This window comes from Molothrus ater, chromosome 9, assembly GCF_012460135.2.
Source record: "Molothrus ater isolate BHLD 08-10-18 breed brown headed cowbird chromosome 9, BPBGC_Mater_1.1, whole genome shotgun sequence".
Taxonomy (NCBI): Eukaryota; Metazoa; Chordata; class Aves; order Passeriformes; family Icteridae; genus Molothrus; species Molothrus ater.
Window position 1 is genome coordinate 22,303,754 of NC_050486.2, and position 27,320 is coordinate 22,331,073.

The 27,320-nt window shown below is 47.5% G+C and overlaps 2 protein-coding genes across 2 annotated transcripts; one reads left to right on the forward strand and one right to left on the reverse strand.

Moving 5' to 3' along the window:
* Positions 1–353: 353 nt before the first annotated feature.
* RAD54L (RAD54 like) lies at positions 354–18,831 on the forward strand. Its single transcript, XM_036387473.1, has 18 exons — positions 354–416; positions 556–645; positions 2,172–2,291; positions 3,022–3,082; positions 4,663–4,798; positions 5,568–5,637; positions 7,701–7,989; positions 8,402–8,526; positions 9,901–10,051; positions 11,213–11,339; positions 13,515–13,589; positions 13,990–14,120; positions 14,222–14,332; positions 14,476–14,599; positions 14,884–14,962; positions 15,068–15,247; positions 16,662–16,825; positions 17,946–18,831. The coding sequence occupies exons 1-18, from the start codon at positions 414–416 to the stop codon at positions 18,145–18,147; spliced, it is 2,238 nt and encodes a 745-aa protein (XP_036243366.1). The 5' UTR covers positions 354–413; the 3' UTR covers positions 18,148–18,831.
* On the reverse strand, positions 18,829–27,302 carry LRRC41 (leucine rich repeat containing 41). Its single transcript, XM_036387472.1, has 10 exons — positions 26,981–27,302; positions 26,809–26,895; positions 26,444–26,514; positions 24,538–25,669; positions 23,884–24,129; positions 22,850–23,014; positions 22,411–22,509; positions 21,823–21,945; positions 20,871–20,946; positions 18,829–19,742 (listed from the first exon to the last, which is right to left on the reverse strand). The coding sequence occupies exons 1-10, from the start codon at positions 27,105–27,107 to the stop codon at positions 19,508–19,510; spliced, it is 2,361 nt and encodes a 786-aa protein (XP_036243365.1). The 5' UTR covers positions 27,108–27,302; the 3' UTR covers positions 18,829–19,507.
* Positions 27,303–27,320: the final 18 nt, after the last annotated feature.

The following is a 27,320-nucleotide window of genomic DNA, read 5'->3' on the forward strand; positions in this document are numbered from 1 at the left end:
CCTGCTACAGTCTCACACCCTGATTCTTTTGTGGCGCAGCTTCTGTGGGCCAGCGCTACTCCTGCTTGAAGAGGACAGGACCTTTCTTTGGACAGAAAAATAATTCACTTTTTTTTCCCCTTTTTCCCTCTCAGCACCTCTACTTGACACAGAAATTCATGACAAATCTCAAGTCCTCTTATTGCTATTATATATATATATATATATATATATAAATAATCAGTAGATTGCATTTCTTCTCCACACGCTCCCTCCACGGAGCCCCGAGCAGGTCGATGATGCGGCTCTGGTGCCGCTCGGCGCTCGCTTGGCCACGCCTGCGGGCGCGGGGGCGCGGGGCGGAGCCGGCCCGGAGGTTTTCCCGCCAGCGGCGCGCGCGGGCCGTTACCGCGTCCGCGCGCTCCCGTGAGGCGATGGTGGGTGCGGGGGGGGGGGGGGACCGGACCGGACCGGACCGGACCGGACCGGGGATCTGTGCCTGTGCCTTTCCTTGTGTCTGTGTCTGTGCCAGGAACCTCCAAGTCCCTCACTGTGTGTGCTGTCCCTCTATTCCAGAGGAGGAGCCTGGCCCCCAGCCAGCTGGCCAAGAGGAAGGCGGGCGATGAAGATGATGAAGAGGAGGAGGAGGACTGGAAACCCCCGACGGTGAGCGAGGGGTGCCGGGACGTGGCCCCCTGTGTTCCCGGCCCCGTGCGAGCCCGCCGCAGCCGTAGGCAGGGGGATAAGGGGCGGCGCTGCGGCCGAGTCACTCCCCGTGCCTGAGCATCCCCATCCTGTGGGCATCGCGTTTGTGCTGCCGTGAAACTTTGTGTCTCGGCGTGGGGTTGGTGGAAGAACTTCATTGTGTACAGATGGTGCTTCGTGGTTGTGGAAAAACTTATCCCTCTGGGAGCCTTGTGTGCTGTGTGAAAGGAAGGGTAATATTAAGAAAATTAATCTACAAACACCAGAGGTTTATGTCCAAAAAGGAGACAGAGGAGTCTTTTCTGGCTTTATTCGAATAAAGGGAGAGGCCATGGGGCATTCCCCTGGAATCTCTCAAATTTTTGGAGGACGCAGCCTCTTTTTTATCTTAATTTCCCGGCCGCATTTCCCTTCTCTCTTTCCCTATTGGCTGAGGTACTTGAGAGGTACAGACTCTCCAATACGCCTGATACCAAAGATTTCCCTCTAATGTATAACCCTCCCTTTTAATTTTTAATTCTTACGGAATTTAGGGTTTTTTCTTCCCCGTTGTTTCTTTCATCTCTCAATGTCTAATTTCGTTTATCAGCCAACCTAAGGTTTATTTGTAAAGGCAAATATCTTTTTCTATTCATCAATCAGTGGAATCCTTCCCATTGTTTCTTTTATCTCCCAGTGCTAGTTTTATCTACCAGCAGACCCACAGCTTGTTTGGAAAGACAAATCTGCTATTCTTCTCAGTAACTAGGCTGTTCAAGACAGAATGTTACATATTTTTGTAACAGGACAGGGGAAGGATCAGTTTCACCGATTATCTATAAAAGACCTCGTTTAGGCATTTATAATAACAGGAGTCCCAGCCCTAATCCTAATTTACAGTAATGTTCTATGTCATACAGGTTAAAGAGTCCCATGTAATGTTTTCTGTGTCAGATCCATTTTTCTGTGCCAGCGGGTGGTTGAGACCATGCCTCACACTGAAGAGGACTCTGTTAAATCAGGAAACAGATCAATAACTTATTTATTTTCATGTTTTTCTAAGTGTTTGAAATGAAGGGTTCAGTGTGAGGCCTTCCACCTGCATAACACCAGGTGCCATGGAGCCTCTGGGGACTCTGGTGTAGTTTGTTCCATGCTACTGACCCTTCCTTTTCTTAATTCTACTTTTGCTTCTGAGTGGCGGGACAGCACAAGTCTTAGTGCGCACAAGCCTGCCCTTTTACAGGTTAGAAAGTGGTAGTTATTTTCTTAATTAGGACAATGTTTTAAGCTTCATGTAAATCAACCTTCAAGGTTCAGTGACCTTGCTGTGTGAGTCCTGTGGCAGCGGGGGTGAGTGGTGGCTGTGCTGCTCCACTGCCTGGGTGATGGTCTGTGTGCTTTGGTGCTTACTGGGCGTGGCTGCAGAGCATCCTCTGAGCATGGCTGCAGAGCATCTTGCTCCCCCCTGCTCCCCCTGAGCTGTTTGGTTCTGTTCTGTGTTCCAGGGCCGGAAGAGGCAGAAGGCAGCTGCTGAGGCAGAGAGTGCAGAGTGTTACCGGTCTCCTTTCCGCAAACCCTTGGCTCCACTGACCAACAGACCCCAGTGCCTGGACAGCAGTCAGCATGTGAGTGGGCTTGCTGCTGCTACACACTGCTCACTCAGCAAGGAATTCCCAGTCCCTCCGTGGCCCCTTTTCAACTAAGGCATTATGCAGACACAAAGTCTTTTGGAGAGGCTTTTTGCCAGGTCCAGCCCTTTATTGTTGAAGGAGCTGTGCTGAGCGAGCTTGCTGTAGTGGAAATCCTGAATGAGGGAGTTCTGTGAGACCCAGGTGAAGGACAGTACCCAGAGGTGTCAATTGCTTTACACCCAGGTGGGTCAAATGCTGACTGCCTGCCCAGTTCTCTTGGCTTCCACTGCTGGAGAGCAGGTGCTGGACTAGCTGGGTGCTTGCTCATCCAGCACGGATGTCCCTGCAGTGGTAACCCAGCTCCTTTACGGGAAATGAGCTCCCTGACTAAATTACCAAGGCGGGGGCAGCAATACGTTTTAAAGAAGTGAAAAAAGCTAGTGGATTTAGGAAGATGGGAGCTATGAAAAATCAATTTCATGTATTAGAAAACCCAAATGAAAATAGTTTGAAAAGCAGAAGTGGTGGAGGAAATTGTGCTGAATTGTGACTTTCTTCCTTTTGGATAGTCTTGAAAGTAGTTGGAGTTGAAGCTTGAGTAGATTAAATAGAGGGACTCTGAGTACTTGGCAAAACTGAGTTCTCAAAAAATGTCCTGGACTTGCATTCTTGAGCAATCTCTGATTTCAGCCTTTTGAAATGTGTTTTCTTTCTGAATTCCTAGGAGGCTTTTATCCGCAGTATTTTGTCCAAACCCTTCAAAGTCCCCATTCCAAATTATAAAGGTAAGATGAGGAGGTTTAAGGATTGTCTGTGTTGGCTGACTCGGGTAAAACAGATGATGCTTAGGCCTGTCAAATATATCTGTGGGGATTATTGTTATTTTTTGCACTGATGCATATGTTCCAGATATCCTGACTTAATTTTGAAAGAAAAATACTGGCATATTAGCAAAGTCTTCATATTTCTTACTAGTGTTTAGTTTGGATAATCCTACATTTCAGAATTGGATTTTATAGTCTTAGTGCTATGTATTTGATGTAGTGCCAGGAGATTTTACACTGTATCACAAATACAAAAGCAAAATGAATTCCAAGCCACGAAGGTTTATCATTTAAATAATGATGCTAACAGACAGAAGGCTGTGGTGAAAAAGATTGCAGTATGCCAGTTTTCTTTCTACTTGGCTTGGAGTGTTGAGCCTCAAGGTGATCTTCAAAACGAGATTGTTTTGAAGTTCAAAGCCTCAGCTGGTTTGAATCAGTGAAACATAAGATCTCAGAAACAAATGGGCCTGTTCATGTCCCCTGCTTCCCCTTCACCCTCCAGCTGAAAAACTTGAATGCAGAGCAACCAATTTCACTCAAACTTTAGTTATAAAAATGTCTGTAAGCAGCCACTGAATATGGAATGACAAGCCCCAGAAGAGTTTGGCAAAGCTTGCCTTCTGGAGAAGCAGATTTGTCAGAAGGCTCAAACAGAACTGTAACTGGGAAAGCTGCTTTCTGTGTCTGTTACCTTGCTCTCTTAATTGGGGAAAAAGGGATGTTTCTTGTGTTCTTTCTTTCTTCTTGTTTGTGCATTGCTGCCTCAGCTTGTGGTACGCTCCTGTTTTGCAAGGAGCTTTAGTAAACAGTGGACAAATAGACTTATTGAGTCTTTTTTGAGCAAAATCAATCCTGGGAGCACAGTTGCCTGAGTTTTGATGGGAAAAGGGATTCTTATGTATGTTCTTGTGTTCATCTCTATTTCAAAACTCTGACATCAAAACACAGTACTAGGAAAAGGGACTCATGCTTGGTTTCTGCTTTTCACAGAAATTGGCTCCAAGGCCAAACATCTACTATTGCTCAGCAGAGAAAAAATAATACCCCAGAGAAGGTAGTCACAATATGAAATTGGCTGTGGTGCTGTAGAACTTCATCACTGTTAAAGATCAGTTCCTGACCTTGCATCAAAGATATAACTCTAGCTAAGTCTGGGTTAGGTGACCCCAAAAGAGAATTTCACCCAGCATATTTTGTATGTAGGAGTGTATTTGTTGGGCTGTTGACATGTACATTCTGGAACCCTCCTTGGCTTTCAAAAAACTAGAACCACCACCTTGGGTAAGCAGTGCCATTGCTCCCTCTTTGCCTCTGTTCCTTGGTTCTGTGTTTTCCTGCTGCAGCGCTTCCCACTGTGCTGCCAGAGCGCTGACAAACAACGGCCCTGCTTAGGTTTGCTGTGTGCACCAGCTGAGCATGCACCTCCACTCTGCACCCAATTAATTCACTGTTCCTAAGTGTAATCAGACTCTGCTGCCAGGCTCTGCTTGCTTCCAGGAAGATGCTGTTGTTTGAGCTGTGCCTTTGTTCCGTTTCAGGGCCCCTGGGCTTGCGCTCACTGGGAGTCAAACGGGCAGGACTGAGGGGTCCTCTCCATGACCCATTTGAGGAGGGAGCTCTGGTTCTGTACGAGCCCCCTGTGCTGAGTGCCCATGACCAGCTGAAAATAGACAAGTAAGTCATCACCTGGCATGAATGCTGCAGCTCTGACCTCTTTCTGGGTGTAGGTTTATGTGCTTTTCTCCCAAATGTGTTTGAGCTGGGGTCTGAACATCAAGGGGATTTCGATTCCAAGTATTCTGCCTGAATTGGTTCAGGTATGGCTACAGTCAAAGAAGGAATATACCCATGCTAGATTGTTTGTGTTCTTTCACTGACTGTTCCATCTCTCATGCATCAAAAATTTAAACCTGTTGCAGGGAATGAGCATACACGCATGGAGAAACTGCTTAGAAAATCTCATGGCTTAGTCATTAGTCAGGAAACATCAGCATCTAAGGACAAGCAAAGGGAGATGACTGTCAAATGTTAGGCTGCCTACTGGTTTGTATTCTGAAGTAGTTTCTTTTGTGCTATTGTTACAACTTTAAAAAGCTGTCAAGTGGATCTTCATGGATAGAGGGAGGGGTTTCTTTCTCCAGAAATTTCGTTATTGTTATAGAAACAAGAAGAACAATACTGACTTTTTAACTGTGTTTCTGAACCACATTCTGCCCTTGTTTTAACCACGGCCCACATACATGGTTTCAATGATGTTTCAGACTCTGGGCAGGTCTCTAACTTCATTCTCAAAGCTGAATTAATCAATTTTTCACTTTCTTGTTTGAAGTTGCTTTCCCTGTGCCACAGGAGAGTCCTCAGTATAGCAGTGAGATTTAACAAAGCCTAAACATGTGCCAAATTCCTCAATCACACTCTCTTCTTCCTTGACTGCCTCCTGCAGGGACAAGGCACCTGTCCATGTTGTGGTGGATCCTGTCCTCAGCCGTGTTTTACGACCCCATCAGAGAGAAGTAAGTTTTCCACTGGGACCTGAGAGTGTGGCTGGAGGATTTGTTCCATTTCAAAAAGCCACATTTCCTCTGTTGGAGTTGTCTGTGAGGTCTGCATAGACCTCACAGACTGACAGTCCAACGGACTCTAGTCTGTGGCAAATACCAAGTGAAGCATTTGTTCTAAGCATCCTCTGAGAGGCCTGAATGCTGACAATACTTCCTGTCCCTTTTCAAGCAAAGAGTCAGGGCTGAAAGTCTTGCTTTTACTTACCTTGAAGTCTGGAGATGTAGCTCTGCTGGGTGGAATTCAGTGTGGAAGGTGATGGGATATAGTTGCAATAAACTATATTGCAGCCCAGTTTTGAGTCAGGCAGGGCAAACTGTCCACCACTGTTTTACTGCTCAGCAGAATAGATCAGATCTGCAGTCCCTGAGCCAGGAAACACTGAGGCTCCAATTTCTGATACCATGGTTCCTAACAAAGTGTACAGCAGGCTCCTGCTTCATTGTGCTTTGTTTGGGGGCTGCCCTTGGTAGGTGTGAGCTGTGCCTGACCTGTGCAGACTTGAAATTTGATGGTGGAGACTGCCAAAACCGTTTTATGTTGTAAAAATGTGCAACTTTGTAACATGGCAGCAGTGGCTACAACTCTCCAAATACCTGATGTGGCTTCTGGACAGCTCGAAGTTCATCCCAGGTGCAATATATTATCATTTAAGCCTGCAGGGAGCACAGATGGAAGCTGTGATTGCTGATCTTGCAGGCTAAGCAGGTAAAGCTAGATGTGTCCCTGCATGGAGAACTTCAGATGACAGTGAGAGCATAGTAGGCTGCTCATGGCTTGTAGTTTTATCTCAGATCTGGTAGTGAACCTGTGGCCCAGTGTAATGCTCATCTCTGGCTACATAGCTGGAGGCACTCTGGTTTTGGGTAAGCTGCTGCCTGCTGGTGCTTTTGTCAAGTAATCAGAGTTATGTCGGTGTCCTGGGCACACTGGGTTTTGGCAGGTAAATGTCAATGATACAGCAGGTTCTGCTCTAGCCTGACTAATAAGTCTCTGCCTGCTAGGATTCCTATACTGCTGTATTCAGCTGATGCTCCTACATAGCTGTACAGTTCTGCTCCAGCTTTGTTGTGACTTTTGCCCAGATGCTGGTTCTGCAGCAAAATGCAGTCTTATAGTCAGTAATGTAGTTCAAAATTGTTCAACTGGCTTAAATATATTCCATTAGCCTGTTACTAAAAGTCTAAGAAAGAAAGAAAAGGACTTGAAAGTGCAGGTAAAGGTGCACCATCTTCAAGTCCTAAGTAGTGGAGTAGAGAGGATGAACCATTGCAGGTGTGTTTAGCTTGTACATTCCCAGCACAATGCCCTGGTTTTCTTTGACTCTGTTATCATCCTATGGTACAAGAACATTTTGAAGTTTGTCTCTTCCCCCCGACACCTCCCCTTTATCTCTCTCAGTGATGTGTCGGGGCCTAATGCAGAGCTGAGCTCTTCTCCCACCATGTGACATGGGTTAAAACCTCAGCCCTGTGTCTTCTCTAAAGCTAAATCTGCTTTGGTCCTTGAGCCCCCAGGTGAGTCACTGCTTCTGGGCAGAAATTATGAGGGCTGATAATGGTGTTCTGGGAATTATTCAGGTAGCAGAAACAACTCTACTCACTCTGATTCTTTGAAATTACCTGATTTGGTGGTGTTAAGATGATAAACCTCTTTGAAATGATTGATGCATGTTAGTTCATGGTCAGGCCCTGTCTAATGCAGCCAAGGGTAGAAATTTCTGGGAATTCATGTTCAGAAGCTGGTTAGAATTGTAGAAGAAAAATGTAGCAAGATTTTGTGCATGTTGTGAGGTACATGCTGGCACCAGTAGTGCTGTTTCACTCCAGATGTGGCAGCATTTTAGCTGTGCCTCAGATGGTTTCCCTCTGTCTCATTAGAGCACTGCCTGTCCCCAGGGATGTGCGTGCTACACGGATCTGCTGTTTGCTGTGCTATCAGCCCTGTGCATTGTGGTAATGAACTTGTCACTCTGCTGATGTCCCCATCCTGCTCTGAGAGAACAATTTTTTGGCAGGGGGTGAAATTCCTCTGGGACTGTGTGACGAGCCGGCGGATCCCTGGGAGCCACGGCTGCATCATGGCAGATGAAATGGGGCTGGGCAAAACTCTGCAGTGCATCACACTCATGTGGACGCTTCTCCGGCAAAGCCCGGACTGCAAGCCTGAAATCGAGAAAGCCGTGGTGGTGTCTCCCTCCAGCCTGGTGAGAAACTGGTACAATGAAGTAGAGAAATGGCTGGGGGGAAGGATCCAGCCACTGGCCATTGATGGAGGCTCCAAAGAAGAGATTGACCGTAAACTAGGTACAGAAATGTTTGCAATCTGGGTGTTCGGCTGGTTGGGGTCAAAGTCTTGCATTGGAAGGAGGCTGCAGCAGCTCATGTGAACATCTCTGAGCAGTCACTGGATCTCTGCAGACTGATGGCTGCCTCTCCACTAACATGTTTAGATCTTGCATGTTTGGTAATAGTTGATCTTTTGCCATAATCCAAATCTAGTCAGGTGTTGGGGTAGTCCAGGAAATGGAGGCAGAATGGACATGGAAATGGGAATAGTTGTGGGGAAAGGAGAATGGGTATATATGGGTGGAAGAGTTTTCATAAATTTTTAAGGCAAATGTTTTGCCTGTTTGACCTGTTTTCTATTAGTTTTCCTCATCCTTTTTTTTTTTTTTTTTTTTGTCTTTCTTTTCCTTTTTCCCCTTCCCATCTGCAGCTGGCTTTATGAACCAGCATGGCCGGCGAGTGCCTTCACCCATCCTGATTATCTCCTATGAGACCTTCCGACTGCATGCTGAGGTGCTGCAGAAAGGCACTGTTGGGCTGGTCATATGTGATGAGGTATGGGGGCACCTTTAAGGGAATCCATTCCTGCTGTTTTCTCAACACCTGGGTGAAACTGGATCTGCTTTCTTAAAGGAGAGTGGACAATGGGATACAAGACTTAGCTATCGACAGCACCCATTCTGGTGTTTCAGAGGCTCTAAGTAAGATCAGTCATACTGTGTGAGCCTGAATGGGAGAGGTGTCTTCATGAGCCAAGATATGAAGAAAATCCAGCTGGTGGTACCTGCATCCACTTGTAGGTCCCTGATGGGTCCCTACTAGGGCCCTCTCCATGTGAAATATGTACCAGAAGGAAGGTTCATGCCTGGCTCTGTTGGTAGTGCCCTGGCTTACTGGTTTTCATGCATTGGTGTGTGTCAAGTTCTGCTTTCATGTGGCCAAAATTGAGTTGTTTTTTCATTTGTCATTCCCTATTTGTGGTTATAGATAGTGAGAGCCAGAGATGCTTTGAAGGACAAAATAAAACAAGTGTCCTCTGCCTCCTTGAAACGATCAGGCTGGGACCTGCAGGGGTTGAGGTATCCTCTGCTGCTAGGTAGAAGAATTTATTTAATATGGGTGCCACCCAGTGGTTTGGCTTTGTATTTGCCAAAGTGCCAAGAGGGGCTTAAAAAGAGTGAGTGTCCTCAGGAGTGTAGCTCCCATAAACGTTTTATCTACAAGTCCGTGACTGCCCTCACCTCTCAGTGCCCTGGAATGAGGCTAGCACCTAGGAAATCTGGGAACCCATGTCCTTGGCCTTGTGGCTTCTATGCATTTCCAAAAAATACTCACCTCTGCTGCAGTCTAGCACTCATGAAAAGCATCTTATCACTTGTGCTTTGTCCTACCCAGCACTCAGATGCTAATAAAGTTGCTTTTCCCAGGCATGAGAAATGGGGCCTGTGTTCAGATTACCACTGTAAGAGATGAAGAGCCTCTTTTTATTAGTGTGCAAGGTCTGGCAGTCCTCTGTACAGGTGGGTGGTTTGTGGTCTTGACCTTGAATGAGGCAATTTTACTGGTCCAGAGTTCAGTGCTTGTGTTGGTAGCTGAAAACATTCCCATCTTAGAACAGGAAACAGTTCTCAGAGTTATAAGTTATATTGTGTGATGGTTGTTGTTTTCATGATAGGCTTTCTTGCCTGGGTGGAGCTCGGATATTCCTGGTTTGGGAAGTTTGTAATGTCTTGTTTCCTCACATAATGGCTAAAGGTTTTTCAGTAGATCCTTGTCCTTAAGACAAGTTTGTTGCAACACTTACTCCACTACTAGGAATGGGAAGAGTGGTGAGATGCCTTTTATCAGTGCTGATATGGCTCTTCAAGCTGCTTCCTTACAGGGCCACTGGATTTATCAGCCTTATTCCTTTTCTCTGTTTTTTTACAGGGCCATAGACTGAAGAACTCTGAAAACCAAACTTACCAGGCTCTCAACAGCTTAAACACACCTCGACGAGTCCTTATCTCAGGCACCCCTATACAGAATGACCTGCTGGAGTATTTCAGCCTGGTGCACTTTGTCAATTCAGGCATCCTGGGTAAGAGATGAATGTGTGGGAGATGGGAGGCATAGGAAGGTGCTGGCCAGGCTTCCCTTGATGCCAGCAAAAGCAACAACTGAGACGTTGCTGAAAAATGATGTCAGGGGTTTGTAACTAGATGATCTCTTAAGGTCTTTTCTACTTCACACAACTCTGTGATTCTATGAGACTGCTCTGGATACAAACTCTTTCAGTTTGTATCCAGAAAGCCTAGGTCAGGGTGCCCTGTTCTAGGGACTATGTGTCATCTGAGCTCTGTTTAAACAAGATTCTAATGCAAACTACACCAGTCAAACAGGTGTTTTGGAAGGGGAATCAGTTAAGGTAAAACAAATATGTGAAACTGAGTGCTAATGTCAATTATTTATTTTTTCATCTCCCATGATTGTCTCAGGTTGTTGGGCATCCAGTCCAAGAGGCTTCTCATTAATTCTAGTGCATGCCTAACTCTAGTTAAACACAATTCATCAGATTCTTAGTCTTGCAAGCAGAATTTGGGCTGTATCTTTTTCTGTTCAGCTGTTTTTCCCCCAGGAGTTCTCAAGGAAAGGATGGAATGGGCTGGTAGATGTTCTACATCTGCTTTTTCTGTGTGCTTCAATTTTGTGTAGTAATTACAGGGAGCTGATGGGATTTTCAGCTGCCCCCCTTGACCTGTACTTGGGGCAAGATTACTCTCCCTGTACTTGCAGTTCGTTCTTTCTGAGATGAGGTTAATGGTGTAAGTACTGCAGCAAAGCTGCCTGCACTCAGTAGGCATTTTTCTCACTTTCAGCCTGTGGCCAGTAATAAGCAACTGATTACAGATAATTTTGGAGTAGGCACAGATAATGCCTGTGCTGTTGTTTGCAAGAACAAAATCTGGGAATAAAAGTATAGCTGGAATGTGAGCAAAAGCAGTATGTGTGGGACTGTTTAAGTAAAATTCTGTGACCTTCGGCTTTGCACTGTTGTTGGAGTTCAAAATGATTATCTGTTAAATTGATTTGTCTGCCTTGTGTGAGTCTTTCTTGGCTAGGGAGAAAAAAAACCAATCTTATGGATGGGATGGATGAGGGTTTGTTTTATCTGCTGGGCCCAGTGTTTGAGTTGGCTGTGGGATGCTGATCAAAGATTCTTTGGTAGTAGTTGTCACCTTTTCACTTCTGTTTTATACAGGAACTGCACAGGAATTTAAAAGACATTTTGAAATGCCCATCTTGAAAGGAAGAGATGCAGATGCAAGTGAAGCTGAGCGACACAAGGGGGAAGAGAGGCTTAAAGAGCTAATCAGTATTGTGAACAGGTGAACTTCATCCCTCTTCTCTTTGCAGAGCGTTTGCCTGTAAGCCCTTTGCATAAACCCTGCTATATTTCCAAATTACAGTTGTAGCTGTAATGAATTCTCTTGCTTGTTACATCTATACAGCAAGTGATTGTGCAAGTATTTATTGCCAAAGAAATCCACATAGGATGGAGCTTTAGTCTGATAAATGGAACTGACATGGCACAGCCAGCTGCAGTAACCCCCAAGCAGTACTCCCAGGTACTGGATTATTATACGACTCCTATGTTTGTTTTTTCCTGGGATCTGAATAATCAGGCAGTATCCTTTTATTTATTTTATCTATAAATGTGGGCTGGATTAGACTTGAGATCCATCTGACCCAGATGTTGAGGAGCAGAAGGAGTATAAGGAATGTCACTCCATTCTGCTGTTGATTGCCCAAGTCACAGAATAGCTCACACTTACACAGTTTTGTTGGCTCTGTAGGGCTGATAGGACAGACTACAAGTGTCAGAGATGGGACTTCTGATCCTCAAGAAGCACCTCTGTGATGTGAAATGCTGTCTTTATCTTTGGTTGATTTGTGGTACCTGTTCAAACTTGTTTGCTCTTCATGAATACAATCAGTTTATCCATATCTGCTGGCAATTGCTTGGCTCTCCTTAAGAACTTTCTAGAAAAGACTGTTGAATTCTCAGCATTGCTGGTGTCTTCAGGGTTTTTTTTCTGATTGTTTGTTGTTTTATGGGTTTTATTTGATGGTTTTAGATTGCTGGTTTTGTTTTGGTTTTTTAATCTGATCTTTTTGTAGCCATCACAAATACAAGACTGCAGTTCACAGTAATGGTAAATTAAATTTCACACTAAGTAGAGTCACTCCATAGAGACAGTCCTGACCTTGACTCAGATCAGCTTGCAGAAGCCTAAGAAAAAGGAAAGGTTGGGAGGAGAAAAGCTTATTCCTTCTCAAGGTGCATTTATTTCTTTTTATAGTTGATGAAGAATGGATGTAAAAATGTGTTCAGGAATGCCTGTGCCTGGCTCTGTTGAGGTCTTTGTCCTTTCCTTTATCGTGCAACAGTCATGATACACAAATAGGGAAGACAAAGCGCAAAAGTAGTAATAGATGAGTCTGTGGAATTTGGTAGGAATTGCAAAAGGGCCATTGATGCAAAGACATTTGGAATCATAGAGGTAAGGCTGAAGGGCCCTGGAGAAGGCATCTAATCAGCCTTGCTGTCCTAAGGGTGAAGGTGTTAGAACTGAAGACCTAACCCATCTCTTAAACCCCCACCCAGCATGAAGACCTTGCAGTTTTCCTAGGACACCTTTTCCAGGGCACCGCTGTCTTTGCGGTTAGAAGAGGCTCTTAATGTGTAACATAAATCTTCCTTACTGCAGTTTAAGCCTCTTACTTTTCATCCTGCTGCTTATGGGTTCGGAGACCAGATTATTCTTTTATTTACCAGCCTTTGACTGATTTTTGGGTTGTCATATATCCCTGCTGTCTTTCTTGTATAGGTTTTGTAACAGACTTTTAAAGCTTCCTGGCAGAACTGGGTTTCTGCACCTCTTACTCTGGTTGCTCAGCTCAGCACTTTTTCTAGTCCATTCCACCTTTTCTGAAGTGTGGCAAAACTGCTCCATGGGGCATTTCCAGAGGCCAGAGGATATGTCCATTGCTGGAATCTTGGGCCAGGCCATGAGCCCATCTTGGGTGAGGATGGCTACTGTGTTACTAAATGGGGAGTTGCCTGCCTGTACTTTGGTTTATACCCACAGTTTGTGGTGGTTGATCCCTGTACTTGTTTGCTGTCTATGCTGCTGCTCTGTTGTAGCTCAAATTGCAAATGCTGTTGGTAGTCTGAGGGAGAGCAGAGTTTCTCTTGTGACTGAGCTCTCTCTGTGTAGGTGGCATCATGTCTGATCCCTCCACATCTCATGAACCACATTGGAAGCCTTGCAAAGACAATGGGTTATATTGGGCTCTGTACACAATGTGGACTGTGAGTGTCTGGCCTCTGCCATGTGTTGGACTGTCACAGACCTTTGGAGGGAAAATATCAGAGGGATTGTCTGTTGACCATATGAGGAATCATAGTGATAAAACAGAGTTTTATCACTATGATTCCTCAGATGGTCAACAGACATAAGAGTCATCCAAGCATCTGATCTTAATTTCTCTCCCTGCAGGTGTTTAATTCGGAGAACTTCAGACATCCTGTCCAAATACCTGCCAGTGAAGATTGAACAGGTGGTCTGCTGCAGGTACCAAAAAGCATCTGCTGTGTCTGGGAAATAGTGGAAGCAACAGGAAGGACTGAAAAATTGCAATAAGCCCTTCAATTCTTGTGGTGACTTCTTCCCTCTAGGAATGGTGTTGTAGCCATTGGCAATATGTTGCTTTTCCTTCTGAAGCTACAACCCAGTATTGGTGGTTCTGCCAGCCAGCTGGTGAGCTCTGGGCAGCTGTGTAGAGCAGAGTCCTGGGCTGTGCAGTCTCTGCAAGCTTCTGTTCCAGCTCTGGAAGATAGCAATACTCTACCAGCAGCCTTGGGGGCAGTTCTAAGCTGTCTGTGCTATAACTAGAAAAACTGAGCTGAAAGGAGCACTCTGTGTAGATGGAGCAGGGCTTTTGTTGGACTGCAGAGCTCTTGTTGTGTTTCAGACTGACACCTCTGCAGACTGAGCTGTACAAGAACTTCCTGAAGCAAGCCAAGCCAGTGGAGGAGCTGAAGGAGGGCAAAATCAGTGTTTCATCTCTCTCTTCCATCACGTCTTTGAAGAAGCTTTGTAATCGTGAGTTGTTCATATGGGTTTGGGTTTTGCACTGTTGCTGGAGGTTTTTTGGGTCTCCCTTGTGCACTCTAAACAGTCTCTGAGCTCTGTTTATTCTTCAGATCCTGCTCTTATCTATGATAAGTGTGTAGAAGAGGAAGAAGGATTTATTGGAGCCCTGGGTTTGTTCCCTTCTGGCTACAGCACCAAATCTGTGGAGCCCCAACTTTCAGGTATGGTGGAACTCAGCAGTACAGATGAGCTGCCTAACACAGGCAACCCCAAGACCGTATTTAGCACCTTACCAAGTGCCCCTCCAGGGTCTGCAATTTGGGAATTTTGCTCTAACTGTTTCTTTCTTTTCCTTTTTATCTAGGAAAGATGCTGGTTTTGGATTACATCCTTGCTGTTACCAAAAGCACCAGTAATGACAAGGTGGTTTTAGTGTCTAACTACACTCAGACACTGGATCTATTTGAAAAGCTCTGTCGGAGCAGAAGGTTTGTCTTTGGGTTTCACTGCTTTAATCCTGCTAGACTGTACTTGTTGCCTGTGCTGTAAAAGAACTGGCTATTCCTACACTTTCTTTCAGCAGGAACTTGTGATTTGTCTTTTAGCTCAGGTGTTCCTGAATTGGAACCAATGTAGGTTGTGCTTTGTCTGCTGGGGTCACTCAGCAGAAAATCTCCGTCCCTCTGCTAACATTTCTAGAGCCCATTCTGTTGTTACAAGGCTGCTGATGACAATTTTCTCCTTTAATAGCAGTAAATGCTGTGTGTTCCAGGTATCTGTACGTGAGGCTGGACGGCACCATGTCCATTAAAAAGCGAGCAAAGATCGTGGAGCGGTTCAACAGCCCCTCGGTGAGTAGAACCTGCCAGATGTGAGCAACTCTCTTGCCAGCTCTGAGTACTGGGAGTAAAAGCATGGCTGCCTCTGCAGTCTAATCCAAGCCTGCCTTTTTGCAGAGCCCTGAGTTCATCTTCATGTTAAGCAGCAAAGCAGGTGGCTGTGGTTTGAACCTGATCGGGGCCAACAGGCTGGTGATGTTCGACCCCGACTGGAACCCGGCCAACGACGAGCAGGCCATGGCTCGCGTGTGGAGGGACGGCCAGAAGAAGATGTGCTTCATCTACCGACTGCTCTCGGTGAGAAAACTCCTCTCCTCAGCATGGAGCTCTGGGTGCCAGCCCAGACTGCAGCTGCTGTGATTGGGGCCAGAAGGGAGAGAACTCTTCTGTGTTAGTGACCAGAATTGATTGGAACTTAATTGCTTCCTACCCTTAGATGTGTTGCCATGGAAAACCATGAAGGTTCTAGCTGGAGGGTCATTACTGCAGCCCTTGGTTTCTAGCAGTGGCTGGCTTCTGAGAAATAGAAACAACTGTGGCTTTGCAGATAAGATGTTCCTTTGAAGTCATTTAGGCATCTGACTTCTTTAATTTCATGGGGTGTCTGATGCAGAAGTTGCTGTTTTTCAGTCAGGCTGCAGTCTGTTTTAGTTGGTTGTACGTGTACTTTAGAAACAGCAAATATGTTCCTGGAATTACCAGCACCATTTGGAATGGAGCTGCCAGTGAGCAGATGGGATAGCTGCTCTGTAGAAGAAGACCATGAAGGAGACTGCTCTTTTCAGACTACTCTAACACTTGGTCCAGCAGTGCCAGTAGTGTTTGGTGTTTCAAAGTGTCTCCTGTGCCCTTGTTCACCTCTTGTTAGTTCAGACTGTTGGGATTTTTGTTTTGGTGGGGGTGAGGGGGAAGTTGTTGGGTGGTTTTAATGTGTGTGGTTTTTTGTTTTGTTTGGGGATTTATTGTATAAGCTTAGTTCCTTGGTCAATTACTATTTTTACTTTGAGAAAACAGACCTTCTTTGCCCATCTTTTCTTGATGGAGTTCTTCTCTGACCTTGCTGCACTTGGAAGCAGGGAGCTCCTTTGCTTTTAGAAATAGAAAATCAGTCTGCAAATCATGACTAATTACCCCCCTCCTTGGTGTTACATTTGTTTGCAAAACAGACATTTTGCTCTTAGATTTTTACCTTAGAAATACAGCATGCTGGGCTTTCTGCACATCTGTTCTGGAAGCAGACATCTCTCTCCAGGCAGGATGTGATTGATCTGTGTGTGGGTGAACCAGAAAATAGTGCTGATGCTCGTGTCACCCAGGGCTACACCTTGTTTCTGCTTCTTGGGGAGATTGTAGTTGGGATTTTTTGCCAGGAGCAGTTGTAGCTGCTCACCTCCTTTCCCTTCCTTCCTGTCAGTACATTCTGGTGCAGTGTGTGAACTTTAGCCATGAATGGCAGTTCTCCCTCTTCCTTATCTGTGTCTCCACTGGATCCACTCCTGCAGCCATAGGGAAAGAGAAGCAGAGTTGAGTTAGATCTGCAACAAAACACATGTGGTTGGAGTGCAGCTACTAAAACTTGCCTGTCACCTGAACTGGTGAGGCACTGAGTGGTCCTGACAGCTTAGTGCCATTTGATCTGTGACACCTTCTCCATGTAGAGCTCCTTTAACACCAGTGTTCCAACTGTGCTTTATCTCTGACTTGCCTGTAGACAGGGACCATAGAGGAGAAGATATTCCAGCGCCAGACCCACAAGAAGGCCCTGAGCAGCTGCGTGGTGGATGAAGAGCAGGATGTAGAAAGGCATTTCTCACTTGGGGAGCTGAAGGAGCTCTTCACACTGAATGAGACCACCACCAGTGACACCCATGACAAGTGAGTATTCTGAATGACTCATGGCTGGGATAGCAGAAGTTTGGTTGTGTAATTCAGAGATCTCCCAGGCAGCAGGAAGATGTCCAGAGAGTGAGCCTCAAGTGTTGCTGCTTCTGAAGCTGTTAACCACCTAGACATGAGCACTTCCTTGCTGTCCTCCCTTTTTACTATCTAGAAAAGCTGTGCTGGCTGGATCAGTGAGCAAACTACCTTGTAGCTACCTGTTTTGGAGACTGAAATACTGCAGCTAATGAAAAGAGAAAAACTGATCAGAGCTGTTCAAGGTGGAGCCTAACTTGGCCCTTCCTTACTGCTCTCCTCCTGGTGAACAAATGCTGAGCTGCTTCCATACTAGGGCTTCTCCATTGGCTAAGAATTCATGAAGCCAGTCCAGGTGCTGTTCTGGCAACTAAAAGAATACTCTTCTCCATTGTCTGCCCTTCTCTCCCAGCCCAGAGACCTGTGGTATTACAGCCACCAGAAAGAGGACAGGGAGTGCAGGGAAAATGCTTCACTGTGAAAATGAAGACTCTTAATTCAGGCAAGAAGTGAAGAGGATTAGTTTTAAGCTGTATCAAGGCTTAGCTCAATGTAGGTATCCATTCTGCATGGCAACAGCCCTTGCTGGCCTGACTGCTGCTGCTCTTTGTCTCTTAAGTGACAGCTCAGTGGGGCATCTCCAAAACAGCCTGAGCACAACCTGGTGGCTGTGGTGCGAGCCAGGATGGAGTGTTTTGGAGCATGGTGTGCTCTTTGAATTTAGGAGTCCTGATGCAATACTAATAAGGTGTTAGCAGCAGTCGCTTGAGATCTGCCTTAAGCAACATCCCACACCTTTCAAGGGAAACTCCTCCTGAACTTCCTCAGGGTCTTGCTGGACCATTCCCAAATGGTTAAACATGAAGAGGGACTGCCACTGGCAACAGAACCCCCATCTTTTCAAAATGTGTGAGTCATTCCTTACCTGTCACACACCCACCAGAAGGTAGTTATGCAGTAGTAATTCAGAAACTGAAAACCCAGGGGAGATACTCCACATGTTGCTGGGCTGCAGTTTTGAGCAGCCCTCAGGCAGAAGCAGCAGAGGAGCCTTGCACTGATGTTGCTGTGACCTTGGCAGGATCAAGTGTCGGCGCTGTGTGAACGGGCACCAGGTGCGGCCCCCTCCCGATGGCTCCGACTGCACCTCGGACCTGTCGCAGTGGCAGCACTGCGCGGACAGGCGCGGCCTGCAGGACCCCGTGCTGAGGGCGGCTTGGGACGCTGCTGTCACCTTCACCTTCCATCACCACTCCCATGAGGAGCAGCGAGGGATTCCCTGACAGGTTACTGTCCCCCGTGGGGGCAAGGGCAGGCTCTGTGGCAGCCTGCCCCACTCTGATCCCTTTCAAGGAGAGGGGCAGTGGGCAGCTGTGCATGCTGGACTGTTGTGTGGCTGTGGGATACAGAACAGTGTGGCTGCAAAGGCCCTTGGCAGTGTTCAGTCTGCTGCAGCAAAGAGTCCGTGGCTTTTTATTTGCTGTTGAATTGTGTGCCTGAAAAACAGCCCCTTGGGAACTGGGAATAACGGGACCTTGCATGCTTGATCAGATTTAGCACTGGTTCTCCTGCCTTTGGTGTTTGTGCCTTCTACTCAGCCAGATTTTGTCTTCAGGTTTAAGTTGAGCCAGGAGTTTTATAGCACTTGATGTGCAGTCAGGTTTTTTTCTTTGACAGCTCTGCCTTACAGTTGCTGATCAAAACTTGCAGGATCCATTTTTGCTGTGAAATGTCAAACTTGCTGATTACTTGGGAAGAGGAGGATTTTGTACAGGGGGGAAAAATTTTACCTCATATGTTGAACATCTGGCCTGAAAAAGATCATGAAAGCAGTAGGAAATCAGGCTCTATTCCAGTAACTCCATTTCTAAAACCACTTGCTTTGTTATGGGCAGGATCCCCTGATCTAGCAGTGTTTTAATGAGATCACATTACATGACAGTAATAAAATTCACTTTGGTACATTATGATTCTTAATTATAATTTTATTACAAAAATGTTACAAAATAACATACTATTCAAAACCTCTGTAAAATGCAGACACTGGAAAAGGGCAGTGTGATTGCAAATAAACAGCAAGCTATTTGGTACAGAAAGAAGTTTTTGGTGTAAAGTACAACTTTCCAAGTGGAAAAAGGTCAAGTCTGGGGGCTTTGTTAGCTTGTTTTCTCCTCCCTTTAGTGGAGGGAGGAGTTCCTACTTCACAGTCCACAGAATGAAGAAGTTGGAAGGGATGTCAGGTGCTTCTGTCCAATACCTCTCCTCAGAAACAAGAGCACCTAGACCTGGTTGCCAAGGACCACAACCCAATGGCTTTTGAGTCTCTCCTATGCTGGAGATGGTTATTGGTGAGACATTAGCTGAAACAACATGAAATTTGTCACGACACCCAGTGATGTAAACAGCTGTTTGTTCAGAAGCTCATTTGATGTATGTCCCATTTATAAAACACAAAAGATGGCAGAGTTAGATCACCTGGAAATACAGCAGTTGGCCCACGTGCTCTGGTGTGTCATGGCAGTGTCACACCCCTTCAAATGAACAGCAGAGTGAAAAGAACAACTCTGTGCTGCTTGAACGGGGCAAGAACCCCCAGCTGTGCTGTGAAAGGAGGTGGTGATGGGTTTCCCCTGCTCCTGTGTCCTACATGACACTGATGTAGTCAGCGAAGGCCTGGGAGGAGTCCCAGGCGTCGTTGACCACACTGCACAGGGCTCTGAGGCGCCGCAGCGCCTCCTGCGCTGTCTCTGCATCCTGGTCCAGCCAGTTCTGGAACAGGCGGAGCTGTGTGAATGGAAGCTGTCCCCCTCTCTGCTGGATGTGGCCTTCCAGCTTCTTGGTGAACTCCAGGAGCCCATCAGGTTTGATGCAATTTGAGCTTTCCAGGGAAAGAAGAAAAAGAAAAAAATAGACATTAAGAGTTTAGGCTATAATTCAAGCAATTTAAATTACCGTTCCTTCTAGTAAATGCCAGTGCAGGTACAAGGAGGTTTCAAGGCCAGCTGCACCTTTTTCAGCAGTACAAAATCTAAGTGTTTCTCATGAAAAACAAAACTGATTATGAAGGGCTGGAAACCTTTTTAAACCACAAGGGTAACAACTACCAAGTTAAACTCATTATCCAGACCTCTTACTACTGATTTAAGCACTCCTAGCTCTGGCCTTAAAATGTTGCAGCTGTCAACTCTCTGGACCAAGGGACCTGGCCCAACCTACAGGTCCCAGTGCAAGACTCAGCAGTAAGTGATCATTATCTCTTCCTGCTGAGAAAACCTGAAGGGCATGTGTCAGATCCTGTTATTTCTAGGAGATTAAAAGGTCAATTCCCATGTAGAGATCTGTAAATAAATATCAAGTTGCATGCTGGATTTAAATCTTGTCAGAGGTGCAGTAACAATCAGGCTTCAAGCCTGCTGAAGGAGTGTGGCCATGGCTGAATAAATTGTCAAGCTTATGTACTCTGAGCAACCTGAGCCATGAGGATGTAAAGAGGGGGCAGAATCAAGCAAAGCAGTTGTTAGTATTGCAGAAATGCCACGCCCATGTGCTTCATGAAGGTTGCTGCCTATCTGTAAGGCCACTGGGTCAAGAAGAGAGCAGCAGTTCTGACTGAAGACCCAGGAAAGGAATGCAGAGGCATTCTGAGGATGTGCCAGGAACAGTGACAACATTCTCTTGCTTTGAAGGGCAGTGGGAACAGAGCTGTTCACACTGATGCCTAAGAATAAAAGAAGGGATGTTAGTCCCAACCTACAGCTCAGGAAGCTCCCAAGGGAGCAGCAAATCAAAGCTGCTTTAGAGATGGAGCTTGACTCCTAAAGGTGAAATGTCTCAGAGGTCCTGGCAGTCTCTAAGGGTGTATGTGCCCATTGCAGCATTCTCAGCTTTTCCTGGGCACAAATTCTCTCAAGGAACAAAGCCATACTCAGGTTCTCCTGCTGTCAGAGCCCAGTTCAGCTCTCTCCCTCCCAAAACAAGGAATTCAGTGTTTAGAGAAGCAGAATACCTGACATCCAGCTGGCAGAGAGAAGAGGAGGAATCTTCAGAGAAAATGTCTGCAAGGGCAACCAGCCTGTGATTCCCTGAAAGGGAGAAATGCACTATTAGATGCAAATTGGAAATGATCTTAACATTTAAATTGTCATAGGGCTGGGATAATAGTGCAGAAAAGGAGTCTGTAAGCACATGAATGCAATACAGAGAGCCCACCTCTGGACCCTCAGTGTGTCCCCCTCAGTGACATCAAGTGAGTTCATCCCCCTGAGCACAATGTTTGAGGCAATGAAAACATTTGCTGATAGGGTAGCTTGTTTCCCTAGAAAAATCATAGTTTTGTTTGAGAAGTCCAGATGCAGCTTTGTTTTAGAAATTAAGTGTATTCAGGTTATCCCAAGCTTTCCTGTTTTACTTTGTTAAAATAACAGAAAACAATATTCTGGATCTATCTGCAATTAATTTCTCAAACATTTCTACTTGGCCTGTGATTCAAAAAGCCTATCACTTCTATAAATTCAGTTCCAATTCTTGGACTTAAATCCTCCTTTACTTGTTCATCCCTCCAGTGGCTGCCAACAGCTGTTGAGACACAAACTGGCCAAACTTGGGCAAAATCTGTGCCTCTGAATCAGAGGCAGTGCATGTGATGCTGGATCTGCTCCTGTAAAGTCTGAAGCAGATCAGTGTTCAGTCAAATCTGGAGATCTGCTGGAACTTGCATTTGCTGCAGAGAAAAGCAGCCATAATTCCTGCACAGTACCTTGGTATGCTGCTGAATGTAACTGAAATTCTGCCTTTAAAAATGGATCCAGTGCTCCTTATTTGGTGCACTAAATCCCAGTGTTCCTGCAGAGGGTAAGTTCAGCACTACAGTCAGCAGCTTTCAGTGGTGCTGACTCCAGCCCCAGAGTTCCCTGCAGAGAGCTGCTCTAAGGCCCCACAGGCACACACAGTGTACGTACCAAGGCGGTTCCCAGGCAGCTTGAGGCTCTTGAGTGATGAATTTCTTTTCATTGTATTGATTATTTCTGACAAAAACTCAGCAGTAGAACTTTCAAACAGCCGGCAGAAGGAAAAGGTGATTTCTGTGAAGAAATGGATTTACAGTACATGAGTACTCCCTGTGCTTCAATATTCCATAACTGCATTCTGCAGACAGCTCCAGCCCCTAATCCACATGCAAGAACCAAGCTCCCCCAGCAGTGGATTGCATATAACAGCACTACTGCTGTGTCAGGAGGAGAGCCAGATCACACCCAGGCAAGTGGCTCTGCCAGCTCACCCAGTTAAAGGCTGAGGTGCTCTGCAGGTTAGAAACTGTTTTACAGTTGAGACTGCAAACACTTCCATGCAGGATTTGCCAGCAGCTCCTCTGCTCCACTGGCACAAAGGCATGTTCCCACTCTGACAACACCTGCAGATCTGCTCCAAATGTCTGTGACGTTTGGCTAAACCTTACACACCCAAAGATCCCCTCCTAAATGCCAGCCAGCCAAAAGCAGCCATTCACAGCACCTTTCCAAGCAATAGCACCCAGGAGCTGGCTGTACCTTGTAGGCCAGGATCCTGAAGCAGAAGCAGAACTTCTTTCTGGTGCTCAGCCAGATTCACATCATGAAAGCTCAGTTTCTTCAAATTTGGAGTACACTCTAAAAGCAAAACAAGTTCTCAGGTAAAGCACTGCACATCTTGGGGATGAAAAGACCCTGACCCAGCTACCAGCTAACACCCAGAAACTGACTTAGACTGTGGGTAATTTGTGCTGGATTGTAGATAATTAAAAAGGAATCATTGTGCTGTGCAGGATCACCCACATAACACAGCACATGGGATGCCTGACACCCATTTCGTTTTCTCAGGAGACTTCAAGGCTGTCCGCGCTGAACAGATGGACCCACCTAAGCTGCTTCATGCTAGAGGATGGAAGACCACAGCATGGAAGCTACAGTGTGTGTGCCCCATGATGCTGCCTATGGGTGAGCAGAGTACCTTTGAGCACCTCCAAAAGGAGCCCCAGCTCCTGGGGGCAGGGCAGGGTGGCACTGTCAAGGGACAGCTGCTGGAGGGACTTGGACGCCTTGAGCACCGGCAGCAGGAACACAGTGTGCAGAGGTTCCCTGGGGAATCGGATCTCCAGCACCTCCAGGCAGCTTTCTAAGGAAGAAAAACAATGAAAGAGTTTGCTCTGGAGTGCCTGTCTCCAGTATAGCTACAGCAAGTAGGAAGCCTGGATGCCCAACACCACCATCCTTAAGGTTGGTGGAAACTGCCTATGCACCATGCCCTGCCCTGAGGAGTTCTGGCAACTCAGACCTGGGGCAGGCATGTCAATCACTTACAGCTCACTCCAGGATTCCTGCCAGACCACAGGACCACCAATTTCTACTGAGCTCACCAATGCTTGAGAAAGGTCACCCTTTAAGGCACAAGCCAGTCAGTGCCTTCCCAGAGCACAGGTCTTTACTGACCCCACTCCTAACTCACTCAGGCTTTGCTCACTGCTTTTCTGGCAATTCAAGGGCTAATAAGGTGATGGGAGACCTGTGAGCTGAGCACTCACTTCTGTAGCTCCCAGGCTGTAATCCAAAGGCTTGGGCAGTGCTTTGCCATCTCCTGTGGTAATGTGATGATCAAACGATGGTTTCCCTCTGCTTAAGGATGTGTCTAAGGCTTAAAGCTTCACAGTCAATGGGATGGACAAAGTGGAAGCTCCCAGTCAATTTAAAGATCTGGTGGGATAGGATCCCCATGGACAATCACAGGTAGCAGGTTGTGACTGGCCCTGCACAAAGCTGATGTTGCAGCATGCTGGGATACAGCAATAGAACATTTTCTCCAAGATTCCGGCTCCACAGAACACCTTAGACTGGAAGGGACAAACCGCAGCAGCAGCTAAATCAGAAAGGTAAGGCTGTAATTGCCTAAGAACAAACCACCATAATAGTGTGGAGTGAAGCCTGTAGCAAGCCTTTACAGCTCTACCTGCCTGCCAAGTCCTGGCCATCACTCAGAATGATTCCTACCTGGGATTTCTGCCTCACTGCAGCTCGGACTCGCCTCTGGCCTGGTGCCCTCCAGCTGGTTTTTGAGGTCGAAGCTGACGGAGAGCGTGTGGAGCTGGGGCAGGGCGCTCAGGGTGCAGCGGACGAGCTCCATGCAGGGCATGTGCGAGAACATGTCGCTCACGCGGAGCACGCGGAAGCGGCACTCGGGGTGCCGGGACAGGGCCCGGAGCCCAGAGAGGATGCAGGAGATGTTGGCATTCAGGCCTGGAACAGCATTTGTACAGAAAAGGGTCAGCTGTGTGTGCAGGCACTGACACAGTGTAGGAGCTGCAGCAATGGCAGCCCGAGTCAAGGGCTAAACCCACAGACTGCTTTATCCACGCATCCTTAAGCTACGCTCTGTGCGTGGGAGATGCAGATCTGGCTCTTCCCTTTGCTCTCTCTGAAGGGTGTTTAGGCACAAAGCCAGGGACTGCTCTGGGACAGAGGGATCCCATTCTCTCCCTGAAGTCCTCACACTCATTAAACATCTCACCCAACAGCTTTCTCGAGATGGGGCACTGATACTCCTACAATGCCCCTTCCTGTGAAAACTAACACAGGGTAAACCCAAGCAGTAAGCCAGGCCATTAGAGCAGGGCTAGAAGGAAGTGTACTATTCATGGCACTAACCATTGTAGGATAGAACCAGGTTTTCTAAAGACACCCAGGAGCTCAGCAGGTTACTCAGAGTCCGACATGTCTCCCCAGTCAAAGGAATGGAGAACAACTCCAGCGTGGAGACACTTCGGAAGCGGTGAGCAGCTTTCAGAGAAAGGATTCCAGCAGCTCCTCCTCTTTTCTTACAGCCAGCATGGCCAGTGCATGGAGATCTTGAGGAGGAACTAGTCCAGTTCTCAGTGTTCTCTCCCTCTGTGGTCCTGTTTTTTTCCAGTAACCCTGAGTTATCCTCTCTAGCAACAGTAAAAACAAAATCATAGAGATCTTCTGGGTCAGCATAGTGTCCCCTGCTCCGTCTGAGGCAGCGACGTTTCCTCCCCACTGCAGGTTTCTGCCATCTGCATGTCTTTCGAGGAATGGGGTGACAGGACAGCTGCTCTGAGCTGGAATGAGGGGAAGAGCCCCCATGAATGTTGGGGTGGCCACAGGGCACCTCACTGCTTGTCTCTTCACATGCTGGGTTTTGCAGGGAAGGACTTCTGGGGCCAGAGAGGACAGAGGTCATGCAGGCATCAGCCTCTTTTGGGGATCTCTTCTGCTTCTCAGCACCGCTCCCCTCCCGCTCAGCATTACAGCTCCTCTCTGCTCCCTCCTGTGCTGACTGCTGGCTTTGGGCTTTGTCCTCCTCTCTGCAAAGGCCACACGGGCTGCTGTGACAGGTGAGGGCATTTCCCGAGCGCCAAAACCCAGCGCTCATGGTCAGGATGAGGACGAGAAGAACCGTGTCAGGAACAGGCCAGGAGCACATGGACACCTGGCTGACAGAGCCGTGGTGGATCAGCCGGTGAAGGAGTAAAACCAGCGAGCGCCTGATGGACTGGTCACAGGAGAGGAGGTGCTGGAACTTCAGGACCCGCAGGGAGGCAGCCAGGTTTTCCAGCACCTCGTGGTTGTGCTCAGCAGTGAGTTCCACGGCCCCCTGCAGCATGTTGCAGAGGGTGAGCTGGGAAACGTGCGGGGAGCTGTGCAGCAGCGGTGAGAAGTGACGGTCATGGAGGCGCCAGTCAGAGGAAACGTCCAGGACACCATGGAGGACGTTGGAGAAGAATGTTTCAAGGAACTTCTTCCTCCAGCATGTTATGCTCTGCAGTTGAACAACACAGCATAGGAACAAAAAGTCAGCACCCGTTTTCCTTGTTCTTTTTAAGTTAAATTATTGCTGTCTGCTAACCTGGTGTCCAAAAAACCCCTCCTGCTAGCTCCACTGAGACCACCTCTCTAGTTCTCAGCATCCTTCCTCAGTGTACTCCTTGAAAACCTGAGTAAATCCCATTGCTCTCTTCATCCTCCTTCTGGCCTAATTTAAACACTCAGTGGTTTGGAGATGGGCCATTGTTTTTCCCTATTAAAAACCACATCACCAGCAATTTTCTTCCAGCATCTATTTACTGGCTGTCATTAAGTTGTTTGTTAACGATTCTTCTACGATGATGAAGCAATGAAGCTGCTTCCGTTTTTCTACATAAAACCATTCTCCAAACTCACAGTCTTCTCTATTTTTTCTCATGCTTTCTAAGACATCAGCATATTTTTTTTTTGCCAGTGTAGGTGTAAACGTGATAGAATATACTGGTTTTATCTTCTGTTTCTGTGAGAATCTCTGAAGACAAAGATTTGCTCTTTTGGCAAATTCATTGTTGGGAGATGAAGGGTGTGGCTGTGCACTACTGCTTCCTTTATAAATCCCATTTCCCAAAATGTTTGTATTACCAGGGTCATGCCTTGGTCCGGAACGCTAGGAACGCTTATAAACAGGTGCCAGGAATTTCTTGGAGGCAGCCAGAAAGAAAACCTCATGGAAAACAGCAGAAACAGAGCTCCCGTGTCGAGCCCCTCTCCCACCAGAGCGTTTCCTCACCTCCGAGTTGGGCGGCCTGGTTTTCATCACATCGTCCCACAGCTTGCGCCAGATGGGCTGTGTCGAGAGGCCTGGGGGGAAGAATCATCAACCGGGCGCTTTCACCCCTCTCCCAGTGTCCTGCTCCGGAGCTCGATGGGATGCCGGGGCACAGCCCGAGCCCGTCCAGGTGTGGGATAGAGGCGGCGTCCCTGGGACCGCTCTGGCTCGGGGCTCCTCTCTCCAGCCGAGGGTCCCTGCGCTGTGGGCTTCTCCCGCCGGGCTCGGGGCCATCCCTCCATTCTCTCACCCCATCACTTTGAGGGGCCCGTCCCTCCCGCCCGGGGCTGTCCCCACGAGTTCGCCGCCGTCCCCGCCGGTGTCACCTGCTCTCCGCGCGGCGTCCTCGGCCCGCTCGAGATGGAAGATGGTGAGGAGCGGCAGGAGCCCCCGCAGGAGGTGGCCGGGCAGCGCTGCGAAGAGCCAGAGGGAGATGACGGCAGGGTGCGGGCAGGCCTGGGCCCCGCGCCCCGCCGCCCCGCGCCGCCCGCGCCTTACCCCAGACGTCCCGCTCCAGGGCGGCCATGCTGCGGCTCACAGCGGCCGCGCTCAGCGCGAACAGGCTGCGCGGCCGCTCGGCCGCCATCATCGCCTCGGGCACGGACCGCCCGCACCGCGCCGCCATCTTGGGGAGCGGCTAGAGCGGGCAGCCATGTTGGGGAGGTCGTGCCGAGCACTGGGGCGGACGGACCGGCGGTAGCAGCTCACCGAGCCGGCTCCGAGGCCGAGACACACCGGGAAAAGGGAGAGGAAAGGCGGGAGCGCAGCAATGCCCGCTTTGGCGCGGCCACACGCACGGGCGCAGCCGCCTGCCATCTTTGGAAGGGCCGTGCGCCGG